This window comes from Pteropus medius, unplaced genomic scaffold, assembly GCF_902729225.1.
Source record: "Pteropus medius unplaced genomic scaffold, Ma_sr-lr_union100, whole genome shotgun sequence".
Lineage (NCBI taxonomy): Eukaryota > Metazoa > Chordata > Mammalia > Chiroptera > Pteropodidae > Pteropus > Pteropus medius.
In genome coordinates, this window is record NW_024352785.1 from 8,166,910 (window position 1) to 8,181,798 (window position 14,889).

Sequence of the window (14,889 nt, forward strand, 5' to 3'; positions counted from 1 at the left end):
ATCTCCGTGTTTACACAAACCCCAATTAAGCAACCAGAATGACTCATCACGTTGAGGCATAGATCATATTAATCGTAGTAATCTACACTTTGCCTTTCAACATGTGCAATTGAATTGGCTGCTTCTTGAACCCTGGCTGGGCCTGCAGGTAAGCAGGCAAACAAATTAATTCTAAACAGCCTAGAAACTGAAGTAGCCTCACACCCACTCCGTACCCATCACCTCCTGGCTCCTCATATCACAAGATAAGAGAGGTTCAAGAACCAAGTGGGAAATAGACAGTGACCCCAAAATGAGTTTCCATAAAAATATATCTGAATAGTAAAGCTTACTGTAAGCAAGGACATGCACATTTGTGATAATAAAAAATAAAAAAGATGAGTTGAATAAATTGCATAATATGCATAATACACTATACTGTAAACAAAGTAGGCAACTATATATAACAATGAACATGGTAATCATTATTTCCCATATGTATACTCACTCCTTCAATTCATTCAGGTTGCTTTCCATCTGTTCTCATGAACCACCTGGAACAAGTTTTCCTTCTCCTCTACCCACCTCTTCTCTATCCTTTTACTCCTCTTTATTTTTCATAACACTTATTACTACCTGACAATATATCATACAGGTTTTTGGTTGATTCATTCCCCTATGGGACGAATTCCAAGGCAGCCGTGTCAAGAAACTGGGGAAATAGCCAACAAACAAGATGAACTGTGCCTGGCACATGGTAGAACTTCAGACAATACTTGCGGAATGGATAAATTTAGAAAATTAGAAGATTCAGATAAAGGAACTTATTTTCCTTACCCCACCATCTAGAGATCACATCACTAGCAAATATCTGTCAGACATTTTTCTAATGTAAATATACTTAAAATAGCTTATGTGAAACAACATGTTTAATGCAGTTTTCTATACTCCAAACTCTCCAAATAATTCACGGTATCATTAGCATCCCCTCTAAGTCATCAAATCTCTAGAACAATTCTCCATTCTCCAGTGGCCCTTTGAGGATGTCGATGTCCCTTTTGATAAGTGCTACTTAGGACCAAGCACAACGTTCCGGATGAATTCCGGCCAGCACACTTCCTATGTGCTGGGGACCATGCCAAATGCCTTATGTGGGTTTTCACTGAATTCTCACCAAACAACATAGGCAATATTATTAACTTACTTCGCAGATAATGAAACTGACGCAAAGTCAGTTTTTCTAGTACTTCAAACCAGAAACTCCCAAGCTGACCTATCCCATTCACCATCACCGCATCTCATTTACCGTGGGTATCCAAGGGTCGCACATTCGCAGATCATATGATCTGGTGTGGGCCAAGGGAGAGAATCTGAGGAGTTAAGATCGCAGACTTGGACGCCGCCCAGCACCAGATGGTTTACAGCGGCACTGCTCAAACCGGAAAAGCCACTGGTATCAGAAGGGAGTTTCAGCGCGATTCCTGGTACTTGCTTGGACAGTGCCCGGCCGGCACTGGAGGGAAGCAGCTGCGGTGCAGGTGAAGGGCAAGATGGACTCTGTGGTCAGATAAACCCAGAAAGATCCCGTTCCTGCAAGCAAGCCATTCAGTCTCCAAAGCGGTGTGCCCCCACCCCATCTGCCAGCACCAGCCTGGCCAGCGCCTGGTGAGCATTTCATAATCTCTTGTCAAATCACAGAGATGTCAGAACTGCAGATGAAAGCTGTAATACAAGCAAGTGAGCCACAGACTAGAATGAAACACTGTGGTTTGAGTCCAGCTTGACAGCATTCCGGCTCCTTTCCTGTGAAGAGCCTCTTCTCTCTGTTTCCTCCCACTTTGCCTCTAGAAACCACAATACAATAGTAACCCAGAGAGATACTTAACAGCTCAGCATTATTTTAACAAACAAAGCCTCTCTTTTTTCCCCTCTACCTTTAAGGAACACATTTTATCACACATGCCTGGACAATTTTCTTTCTTATAAAGTGATTTATTCCCCTTTCCAGCCTCCTCCATTTCACAGGCTAACTCTGAAATTAATGAAGTACAGTGGGGGTCATGGCAGAACTCACTGACCAAAGATGGGGGAGCTAAGGACATGTGAGGTTTCCATCAGTGTGCTGTCATGGGCTTTCTCTAACACCCTTGGAAGAGAAGCAGCAGAAAGGATAAAGAGAAAGCCACACCGGTGGGCTGGTGAAAGAAATGTGTTTAATCATTTGTTTCTGACTTTCTTTAAATGGAAGGCACTCCCATGGGGAGGGCATATTTTTCTAGCCTGTAATATGTGGTTCCAGAGCTAGCTCCGTGTTGAATGTCGGTACCAGAGACAGTTTGGTTGCTTAGGCGGGTGGGGAGCTTTGGAGGGTAATCACAAATAGCATTATGGTGTTTTTTTCCTCATACATTTTGGATCTGGCACTGCTTTCTTCCCATGATATAGGTTCATTTGCAAACTAAATTCCTTCTGTGCTTAAAGGGGAGGAAATGCGTATCTTCTCAAGCCCACAAAGTCAGCCCTTGGCATTAGTTCAAAACATACAACAGCAGAAGAGGATACATCTAGTCCTTGAGTTCCTTGCAGTGCCTACCCTCTCCCCAACACTCCTTTCCTTTTACCTCCTTGTAGACACAGCACTAGAATGCAAACAAAAAGATTCCCTAAAGCTGCCTTATTTTGTTTCCTGAAAGCAGAAAGTCAGGAGGCCGAAAAAGCATTAAAGATTCCTGGGCTGTCTAAGAATGAAACATTTCAAACGTTCATTAAGATATCAAGGGAGAGCCTAAATCTAGCAGTGGCTAGAAATACTGCAGTTTCAACAACACAAAAATAAAAATTTACCCAAACTATTTATTACAGCTAAGAAAGCTAAGCTTCAGCGCTAAAGAAGTTGATACTGTCAATCATTAGGCACAAGAGTAAATACAGGGGTGGAAAAAATGGTAAGCAGGCTTTTTTGCCTGATAGTCAGATGCAGTCTCCTCAGATGCCTGGGTGGTTTGCCCTGTAAGGCCGAAGTTATGGAATGCTAATTATGAAACAATGCTGATGATAGTATAGTTTAAATGCAAGCACCATCTGGAGATGGATAAACAGGATTATAAGATCCAAAGACTCTGTGAGATAGCCTTTCCATCAATTTCAATCCAGGGCATCGTTTATCAAAAATATTGAGCTTAGTTCTCAGATTTCAGAAAATATCACGAATGTGAAATGGATTATTTAGCTCTGATGGGAGAAGGATGAAGGCAAATTAGCACGAGCTGACAGGCATATGATGTGCTCTTACACTGAGGGTAGTCACCAGTGTACACAGCCCGGGATAATGGGTTTACATTTCAGCAGGAGGATTCAGGTTTGCTCTCAAAGTCTCCTCTGACAGAGCAGCTTGTTAGGTCTTAGAATTCCACTGGCTGTGGAATTCCTCTCCCAGAAAACCTTTCAAAACCTTTCAAGACTGTCTCATCTCTTCAGGATAATGTGGGTGCAGTCCTGCCTGGAATTTTGGTCTGTGGCCTCTCGAAACTCATTCCAGTCTGATGATTCTCTCAATTGACACCAACAGATGAGCTGGAGCGAAAAAGGTGTGTCAACACCCAGAGCGATTATAGAGGGCGTTTTCTTTTTACCGGGCAAAGAAAAACAGAGGTTATGTCAAAGGGAGCACAGTGCACTTCAAAGTAAGCTTTTGCCTGTTTGTTTTCTGGGTTTTCTAAAAATCCTGGCAATAGCTGTTCCTAACAGAGTAACATTTACAAGGTTGCAGGATTTGCGTACTTCATTCCCTGCCACCCTGTGGCCTGAGAGCCACGGCCCTTACGGGCCTGTGGGGCCAAGGGCCAACCAGAAAATGACTGCAATAGAACTGGACCTTTATTTAATGTGATTGCTACATAAATAAACTGCCCTCCCTCCCCTCAAAATAACAGGCTAGAGTGAGAAAGGTAAAGAGAACCACCACTTCAAGTTTGCAGTGGATCAGATCTACACTCCCTTTAGACCTTTAAAACAATCTTTCCTGGGGCTGAGAAACCCGATCTACAACTATCGACTTCCCCTTTCGATTGACAACTTAAAAGAAACCAAAATTATTCAAAAATTGCCAACTGTCTCAAGATTTTAAAAATTAAAAATTTATCCCACCTCATTCCAGATATTAGATTCTTTTGGGAAATAGATTTATGTTCATGAAGAAAAAGTGAGAACATAGCACATTTTCTGGGGAAACACAGCCAGAGAGAATCCTTGTAAAGCGACAAAGTAATGCTGGTTTTTTGAAAGTTATTTCACATACCTCGTGCAATATTAAACCATGGGCATGTCACAACAAGCCTACTGGAGTTTATACACTATTCATCTTGCATCAACATGGCAATGAGAAAGCTTTAAGGAATTTATAGCTTAAATGTGGAGTGTTAAAATGTGCTCTTTTTTTTCCCTAATAAATTCCAGATGTTAAGAGTATTTTCATATCTATTTAGACTAGTGCTTTGCATGATCTGTTCTTGGAAACCAGAAAAAATATACTTGCATTTCTTTTTTCCCCACTGCATTTTATGGATGAAATGTAATTATTCACATACTAAAAAACTAAAAAAAAAAAAAAAAAAAAAAAAATTAGCTCTGCCCAATAAGTTCAATGATTTCCACAGAGGTACGTTAATAGATTATACAGAATGATAAATCCATGCTATGAAAGATGATACTATAAAGCAGACGTTGCCTACGGTGAGTTCAAATTCCAGAATATACCACATGCACAAAACCCTTGCAGTTTATGGAATTCTGAATCTCCAAGTTTGAATAATGGGTGCAGGCCACTGCCACTCATGCTTTTGTGCTGTCTCTGGTTTTTTATTAAGCCCTCCTAGTGAGTAGGGATGGGGAGAAGGAGGTGAATACACTAGAGGTGGGGAGGGAAGAGCAGGGCAGGGGCAAAAGACCTGGCAAGGCAAATACCATGCATAGCATCTTGCCCCTTACAGTCTGTAAAGCCGAGACCCCCTGAATCTGGGCTGGACCAGTAGCAAGAGGTTAGGCATACTATCCCCCCATAATATCCACTAGTGCTCTTGCAGTCATCTAGTATAAGGGTCCCCAACCCCTGGGCCACAGACCTGTGGCCTGTTAGGAATCGGGCTGCACAGCAGGAGGTGAGCAGCAGGCAAGGGAGCAAAGTTTCATCTGTATTTGCAGCCACTCCCTAGCACTAGCATCACTGCCTCAGCTCCACCTCTGATCATCAGGCATTAGATTCTCATAGGAGCAGTGGTCCCTGGTGCCAAAAAGGTTGGGGACTGTTGATCTAGTAGAAGTAATCAGTCCATGTAAAGATTGTACCGGCTAAGCAGACAGAGCTTTAAGATATGTCGCCTGTGTCACCCCTCCCCAGAGCATCCTGAGTTCCTCTTGTATAGAAATTTTGGACCAGCCACTGTCCCAGATCCTGACCTCTGCCCTGGGGAGTGGGGAAAAGGAGACACTGATTTGCATCACTCTTGCTGTTTTGTGATTAAGAAGAAAAGACAGAAAGAGAAAAGTGGAAGGAATTAAATCAAAGGGTAGGAGGAAAGGGCCATAGATTGGATATGCCACACACATAAAGGCAGCCATTACTTCTGATGGAAGCCAAGAAACCCAGGAGAAAGAAAAATAGAGAATAATGAAAGGAATTAGCATTGTAGGTTAAAAAAATAAAAATAGTCTACAGCCATGCCACCCTAAATAAGCCCGATCCCGTCTGATCTTGGAAGGTAAGCAGGGTCAGGCCTGGTTAGTACTTGGATGGGAGACCACCTAGGAAGACCAGGTGCTGTAGGCGTAAAAAATAAAAAATAAGGAATTGTAAGCTGACAAGGTCCTTGCAAATCTGTGAGGTCAACCAAGGGTTGCCTTGCCTAAATAAATAAATAAATAAAATAAAAAATAAAATAAAAATATGGGCCCTCTGAAAAACTACTCCTCGCAGGACCATTCTTGCACCTAAATGTGTCGAAGCCTTCATTTTGCATCTTCTATAATGTCATCCCCACACCCTGCCAACCAAGCACACTCAGAGCATTCACGCTTAGATAATGCTCTGTGGACTGAGAAACAGCTTGAGGTTGTTCTGGAAAAAAAATTTTCTCATCAGACCCAGTCAAACTGCTCAAGTGCAGAGCAAAGGGGTTAATGCTCAAGTTCAGAAACTCGGTGCAGGTCACATTCTGGCCATGGGGAGATACAAGGGTGGGTTTCTTAAAATGCATCGACTTGCCCCCTTTCCCGTGACAGGTCACCTTTTGAACTGCTGTGGGATGACCTGGGAGGAAAATAGAAAGCTCTGTAGCCAGGCACTCCTGTGTGAGTGTAGGGAACAATCAGAAAGCTGTCTAGAAAACAGAAAGCCTCATTTCTTTAACAGTAGCTATCCAGGCAAGAGGCAATTCAGAAAAGTGCACTGCTGGGGAGACCGGCATAAATGATACGTTTTAATTCTGCTCCAGCATTTTTGCATTGCCCAACTTCACTTTGGTTAAATAAAGTACTTTCTTCTGGAGATGGCAAGTACATTATACCTCAGCTATAGCAGCTATGGTAGAATTAGATTTACCCCATGTATCTCAACTCCAAAGTAAAATTCTTAGGATTTTAAATAAGATCCACAGATGGATTTTCAGTTTTTGTTGTTTGTTTTTTGAAAAGACAAGATCATTAGCAGGTCTGGTTGTCACGGAAATAATTAATGTATCTAAATTTTTCTTTCTTTCTTTCCAGCAAATACTTCTTTTAATTTAAACAAGGACAAATAGAGACATAGGATGTACCTAATTTCATTATTTCGTTTTTTTTTTTTCCCTCCTTTTCTTCAGTAAACTTTATGCCTATTCCATGGCAGAAACATCCTTCTCTTACAGAATGGGGCAATTTTGCCACCTCTCAGTCAGGAAGCTACATTTCTGAAAATTTCTGATAACCCCAACCACACACATGGTGGGAAGCTTGGCTGCTTTTTTTGTGTGCCTGTAATTAAAGTATCTCAGGGTCTAACCTCTGTCTACTCTCACTCCTGTTTCCTTACCTGTTCTGTGGAAGCTAACATCTACCTTACCTACTTCCCAGGGATACTTAGGAAATGTTTATGTAAGTGTGGAATGTTATAAGCACTATAAGAATGTTATTTTAATATATGATAAAGTTCAAGGTGGTATTAACAGACTTGTAACTTCTCTTACTTGGGCCCTTAAAATTCATCTCTAACACACTTTATCATGTTTCCCTGTTTATAAAATTTGACAATAAGTCATGTTAAGAACTGTATCCTCTTTGTTAATGGGGTCAGCAGCTGCAGCATGAGCAAGCACCTCTGACGTGTTCTGCTCCCACAAAAGAACCTTGAGGAGCATTGATCTTTAAGGACAAGACTTGAAATTTGAGGGTCAAGACCCACATCAATCTCATTGTCGTTATGCTAATTGGAGTCTCCTAAAGTAAAGGATGGGTGTTTGGCTTCCAATAACAGAATTTCTGCATCTTGAGCTGAGACTTCCCTGAAGTGCTGGGTATGAGTGTCGCTAAAGCTTTGGCCTCAAATATGCTGGGTGCTCTTGTGAACCATTTCTGTTTCTCAGGAGTGTTTGGCCATGACCTCATTGAATCACAGAAAGTGAGTTCCTGGAAGCTCACTCAGATGAGTCTTTTGTACAAAACATCTCATCGCAACTGCATACGTCCGCAAGGAAGTTTTTGAGACGGGTTCTGCACAGCATAACCACAGCATGGTACAAGATCACTTCCCACCAGACAGCGAGACTCTTTTTGACTCTAAAGACGAAAGGAGGAAGCACAGAAAATAGAGCTGTTTCATCACTCCAGTAGCAATTAGCCTGCATTTCTGTCCCTAGACATACTAAGCTTCAGTCAGTCTGGCAATTAGCTGACAAAGGCAAAAATGTACAGACAAGCAAAAGGTGGAAACCCCCTTAACACAGAAAAGGTAATTGGTGGCTCTGTGTCCCATGTCATTTCACAGTGGTTACTGGGCAGCCTCGAAGAAAAGCAGCAGCTTTGGCAAAGAAATTCTCCTGAAATTATGGGGTTTCAAGGCTCAGAGAGCTTTGGCGATATCTGCTTGTCACACCAGGAAGTCCTGGAACTCGTTAGTAATTGACAGTCTCAGGAAGCCTGACCTAAGGAAGGCTCTCCCTTCCCTTCACCCATGATTAATCTAATATCAGTTAAACTTTTTGATTTCAAAAAAGTAAAATGGAAAGCTACCTAAATGCTGGTTGACTGCCTTCAGGCACTGTGGGAGCTTTGGGAAAGAAAATAATTATGATAGGGAAAGGATTCTGTATGAAAGCACATCGGACATGTTATTTAAAAAGTAGAAAACAACAGACACATATACCAGTGGATGGTTCATACCAAATAAACACAATTCAGCTCAAACAATCCAAGTACCTGACTTAACACTGATGACCAAGTTCCACTTAAAAAGGAGACAGGCTCCAGAGCTAAAGGGCACAGTTTCTGTCCATGTGATCACAAAACAACACAAGTAAACATCTCAGGCATCAAAAATCATCTCTTGAAAGTTATTTCACAGCCTAATAAGGTCTTGGAGGTTATTACACTATTTAATTTCTGCAACAATTCATTTAGATACAGAATATGCTTCATTTTTCTTTCATACTATATGTGGTAAGCTACATCCTACAGCTTTATCATTGAGAAATTTTTGCTTTCTGTGTACATCTCTTCCCCTTATAAGTAACTTTGTTTGAGTAAAAAGGGGCAGGGTGGCAAATATAAGATTTTGCTCTTTCCCCAAACCTTCAAAACACTGACAAAACGCAGAACAAACCAGGCCGCAAGAAAGATCTTACCTATCACCATTTGTCCATCTTAATGTAATTACCTATGTGCTGGATGTATCATAATTTAACCAACAACAAATTACTGGATGTGCAACCAATTTTCTTTGTTATGTAATGCTGCAGTGAAGAACATTAGGACAAATTCCTGGAAATGGAACTATCTGGCCAAAGCTTCTGAGTATGAGATTGCCTCTCTCACGTAAGCTTTGGTAGCCTCTACTTCCGTCAGCCATGTCTGTTTTGCTTTACTCCCAACAACTCCAGATATATCATTTAAATAACTTTTCAACCATATGGTTACAAGATGACTTTTAATCTTCATTTTCTTCATTATTTAAAGTAAAATTTTTTCATAAATCTATTGGACGTGACTTTATTTGTAAAGCACCTGTTCATGTTCTTTGCCCATTTTGACAGAACGTTGACTTCTTAGTGTTTGATGTGTATTATAGACATTAACCTTTCCCATATGTATTGCAAATATTCTTTCCCAGTTAGCTGTTCACCTTTTAATTTATATAGCATTTCTTGACATCTACGTTTTATATTTTTATGTTGTCTCCATAAAAGCAGATTTTTCCTTCTGCTTTTTGTTTAAAAGTCCTTCTCGACTCAGACCAGATAGTTACCTATATTTCCTTCATTGTGATTTTTAAAAATGTAGTCATTTTAAAATTCTTTAATCCATCTGGAATTTCACTGTATACATTAATTATAAATCTAACTTTGCTATTTTTATTTAGTATTTGTCCTGTTTCTACTGAATAATTAAACCCTTTCTACTGTTCTTATATGTAGCCATTATCATCTAGCTAACTTCCTTTTCATATTACTTTAAATTGTAGTATTATGATTAATGTTGTATTAGTGTAAAATCTCCCATTCTTTCAGATAAATATAGAATTTTTAAGATTTTAAAAACTCTCAGAGTTTTGGATTAGGACAACGTTAAACTTCTACTCTCTACTCAGTCAGTGTAGTCATGTATAAGACTGAATCCCATGTAATAACGTGGACATTCCATTTATCAATTGTAATTTTCTTTGTAACTGCTCTCCTTAACCTAGACTCAAATATCTTAATGACAAATACCATGTCTGTTTGCTCCCCAGATTATTAGATTCTTAACAGCTAGTATAGTGCAAGAACAAGTAATAAATGAAATCATAGTGACATAGGACATTTATCTTAAATATCTAACTTAATATCTCTAACCCAAAATAGCTAACGCAGCATCGTGACTCTTGGTGTAAACTGAGCATAGGTGTACAGGGGACTTATAGTCCATTGTGACCACCTCTGATTAATGACATGACCAACTCGAAAGATGGACACCTTCCTTAATTACTGCAATAGAGACACAAAGGGCAAGAGAAAGTGGAAGGTAATACCAGGGTAGATTAAAATGAACTAAAATCAACAGATTAGGAATTCATGCTTGAGAACTACAGAAACTTTACTAGAGTGAGGTCCTTTTTATGTCATTGCCATGGAGAAGTAGAGGGGTCATCAAACTACTTAAAAAAAGTCCTAGACCCAATGCTAAGAGATTTAAGACATATAAAGAGCAAGCGTCCAGGACAGGGGTGGGTAGGGAAGAAAGCATCTTGAGTCAAAAAGATGGCCTCAACCATTGTTCCTGACCAGTCTTCTTCCCAAGGCTTTGCTGAAGTGACTCAGCTAATAAAAATCAACCTGGTGGTAAAACCTGGAAGGAATAAAGGTGAATCGTGCCCAGACTACTGACAAGGATCGCATGCACTATTTGTGACACCTAGGGAGCACCTCTGTGGATCTAACGATTTACTAGAAAGATTTCTATTGTAGCACCATAACAATGACAAAAACTAAACAACTGAAATGCATAAATGCCTATATACTGGGGAGTAAATGAATAAATTATGGCATATCTACATTTTGCAGCTATGAAAAAGAATGAGATCTATTGGAGATGTTAGCAAGAAAATCATGATATAGTGTTAAATTCAGAAAAAGAGTTAAGATTAGGATGTATCTAATCTGAACTATTTTTATAAAAATGTTTACCATATAAATATTTGTATATTTTATATGAGCATAGATAGATGTTGAACAATAAACACCAAGTTTTAACATGAGTTAAAGAGGGAGTCAGAAATATATGGGATGGGGGAAGAGACTGACTTAGCTTTTCTATGGTACACTTCTATGTCAGTTAACTTGTTACAATGGGCAAGCAGAACTTTTGTGCTTTAAAGGAAAGGCTAATAAATTATTATTCTGGAAAATAAACAGACATGTCAACAAATTTTGAAAAATGAATATTAACAATGCAAATGTAAAATTATCTCAGAATTATCAGATGTAGAACAAACAAAATAATGAGCCCCATTAGAACATACTTGAGACAGTCAAGCTTTGATGATTCAAAGCTGGAAAGAGGTACTACAATTAGTTTTCCTTTGATTTCAGGGACTTATTTATTCTGCTTATCTCAAGACAGAGCTAATAGACCAAATGGTTTTGAAAAGGTCCTAAATGATTCTCAACATTTGGGCACATTCCAGGAAGACTAAGTTAATTTAGCTATTCACAGAGTGGCACATTTGACAGGGAAAATGCAAATCAGATTACTGTAGTTAGTGTTCGATGAGCCACTTGAACTGGAGGGGAAGCAGTGACAGATAAGTAGATGATGCTACAGCTGTCATAATTTATTTGAATTTTTAAAGCTTTGTTCGACTTGTTCAGAAAAATATTTAGGAAGCTGTTTGAGATTTGTATGAGATTGCAAATTTTCTGTGGAGCACATCAGGAGATAAATTAAAGACTAATCTACATGATATTCCTTCTAATATATTAAAAATTATAGTCAACTCTAAGGAAGAGATAAAATGGTCCCCAGTCAACCATCCTTACAATACTGTTCACAAATGTTTTCAACCTGTGGCTCATGACCCATAAATAAGTCCAGAAACAAATTTAGTGTTTTGTGATCACCATGAAGATAGACTTTAAACAGATTGAAAACCACTGCCTTATATGCTCCCTTTTTTCCTTCCCCCATCCCTACATCCTCTACTCTCAACTAGCAGGAACAATGCACTTTCTCTCAAGTCCTATAGACACATCCTGTGCTGATTTTTAAGGAATTGTTTTTGCCATGAAATAAGTCAAGTTCAAGTATCCATCAGAAAATTCAAGAGATAGCCAAGTGTCTGTTATAATGGATAAGTGGCTTTGCTTTTGGATTTCTCCCTAAGAAATTGTTCCTAAATTCCATTTTTGTGTGTATTAAAACACCATATAAGAAGAATGGGAGTTACAACAATAAACTTATACGGCTGGGATCAGGCTAGGTTCCTAAGTATTGTATTAACAGTTCAGCACCAGCAGCTGAAGAACAGAAATGACACGTGCCCTGAGTGCGACAGCTAGCTAGTAAACTCTCTAATTTGAAAAGTAACTTTTTGCAGTTGTGCTGCTGTCACTTAGAATTCCAAAGACTACTGTTGCCAGCAGAATTCTTAGTGTAAACACATTTACTACTGAAGCTCTAGCAAGTGCCTCCCATAGATCTCAGATCCAACAGCCATAAGTGACAGCTTCCTTGTGCTCAAGACCTATACATTCAGCTGTCTACCAGACCTCTGAACCTAGAGGGACAAACTCAACATACTTTAAACTCAACCTGCCTTCTTCCCTTGCCAGCCAAACTACCCTGCACATCCACCATGTTGCTCTGTTGCCTGCTTAAACCAAATAAGTAAGTGCCAAGAGCCAGGTTCCACATGCCCCTTTGCCTTAGACAGAGACTCAGGAATCCTTTTTGAATTCTTCTTCCTGACTCCTCATTCTACTCATTATTAACTTCTGTTGATCTTACCTCATGAATCTTTCTGGAAACTAGCTCAGGGCACCACTGCTCACCACTGGATTATGGAAAAAGTGTTTTAACTGGTTTTCCTGCCCTTCGCCTTCTCTCCAAACTATTCTCCAAAGTTAGAGCCAACACCCTAAAGTGCAGTTCTGAGTATATCACTTCTATTGCAAAAAGGTAACTAAAAATAAACAACCCTTTAATAGCCATTGAATAGACTCTACCTTCAGGTAGAGTCCAAATTTCTTAATGTGGCCTAAGAACCACCCCCATCTCACCCAAAGTTATAGTCTCTGGCCATACTAAACCAATTGCAGTTCTCCAGATAAATCATGATTCTTTTCCTTTCCCCATACCACTGAACTCCACATCTCACTCAGATGACCTCTAGAAAGACTGTGAATCCTGGTGGACACCAATCCCATGTGCCCTTTCTCATTCCTATCACAGCATCTAGCACACTACACATGGCTCTGTTTCTTGGGTGTCCTCTACTAAGTTTGTGAATTCCTTGAGGAGTGGGGTTGTGCCTGGCTGGTTTACAACAATTAGCACTGTGTCTGCCGCAATGTAAATATTGCATACACATATGTTAAAGATTAACATTGATCAATTCCTCTGTATGGGGCAATGGGAACTACGGAAAACTTAAGTCAGGAGTTGAAGGTCATCATGTGATTTGCAGTTACACAATGTGGACTTTCAGTAGTGGTCAGGAAACAAAGAACCTCTGAGATGCACAGGATGGAAAACCTAGAGCTAGAGAGTCATGCAATGACTCTCTGCCACATAATCTAAAAACAAAGTCATTAAAATCAATTATATAAGTCTGTTTATGAAGACAATGTCAACATTAAGTATATTTTACCTAAAACCACTTTATATCAAGAAATCACACCAAAAAAACTCCACAATTGTAATAGTTTTAAATTTCTCCATGGTCTTTTTCATTTTTTATCCATATATTTTTGTTTTCCTTTGAATAGCTATAATCAGAACATACATATATTGCTAAATCAGTGTTATTCTGTTTAAGTTTTCCCAAGTGGCTACACAACCTTCATAATTTTAATGACTCGTAATTTTAATGACTGAGTAAATGCCATCAAGTAAACACATAATTTTAATCATATTTAGGTATTTTCTAATCTTTACTAATTCAAAAATGCTGTAACAGATACATAAAACAAATATATAAAATTAATTTTTAGTGAGTTCTGGTAAAGATAGTGGAGTTGGTGGATGCTGTGCTTGCTTCCTCCGATGACCGCATTAAAATTGCAACTAAAATATAGAATAAACGACTTGGAGAATCATCCAAAGACTAGATGAACAGAAGTATTATAACTAAAGATATAAAGAAAAAGCCCCCTTGAGACTGGTAAGAGGGGTTGGAGACATGTGGCGGTTGAGAATCGAGAGGGGTATGTTGGCTGCAGAGGTCCACTCTGAACAGCAAGGATCCTCAGCCCTATACCAGGCTCCCTAGCTTGAAGCATCACTGTCAGGAAGAGCAGCACCCACAACATCTGCCTATGAAAATCAGCCAGGATTCCATGCATTGGGGTAAGATGGAAGGTGTCTAGAAATCCAGGTGTCCTCTTAAAGGGCCCATGCACAGACTCTGTCATTCCCAGGCACCCTCCCTGGGTGGACAGTGGCTAGGGAGGTGCCAGAGACATATAGGCAGAGACTGAGTTGTGTGGCTTCAGGGTAAGGGCTGGAGGGAAAGCTGCCTTTGTCTCTGTGTTGAACCTTCCTTCTAGGTAGCCAGCAGATAGATGCCATCTTTCTTGTGTTGAGTCCTCCCCCAGCACAGCTAAATATGAATTTTCATTGGCCTGGTAAGCTCTGCTTCTCCACCCTAGTGACTCCCTGGGACTCCACCCAACCCAACTTGCCCACCACTAGAGGCCTTTTCATGGCTGGCAGTAAGCCACTGTTGGTCTGAACTGCAGTTTTTCTTGGACAACTTTCAGGGGTTTGCCAGCCTAGGCAGGTGGTGGCTGGCCTCAGTGGGCTCTGAGACTTTTGCAGAGCGGCCCCATGCTCAGCACTGGCACCAAATCCGAATCTGCATTAACCTGTTGAAAACCCTTGTCCCACACTGGTGACTCCCTGAGACCCCTCCCCATCCAACTCCCATACCACCAATAAAACCTGAAGTTCCTTCAATAGCTGAGACTTATG

At 40.1% G+C, this 14,889-nt stretch overlaps 1 protein-coding gene and 1 pseudogene across 7 annotated transcripts in view; one reads left to right on the top strand and one right to left on the bottom strand.

Moving 5' to 3' along the window:
• MCC (MCC regulator of Wnt signaling pathway) overlaps positions 1-14,889 on the bottom strand; it is a 376,346-nt gene that overhangs the window by 113,607 nt on the left and 247,850 nt on the right. Inside the window, exon 1 of one of the 7 annotated variants that reach the window (XM_039848471.1) lies at positions 2,058-2,096. The exons of 5 other annotated variants lie outside the window; for them this stretch is intronic. In XM_039848471.1, the coding sequence (XP_039704405.1) occupies positions 2,058-2,081 (24 nt within the window). In that variant the 5' untranslated portion in view covers positions 2,082-2,096. Of the gene's footprint in view, positions 1-1,285; positions 1,325-2,057; positions 2,097-14,889 lie in introns of those variants that run through there. One more of the 7 variants, XM_039848472.1, reaches the window with a different exon arrangement.
• Positions 5,685-5,803, top strand: LOC120591065 (uncharacterized; annotated as a pseudogene).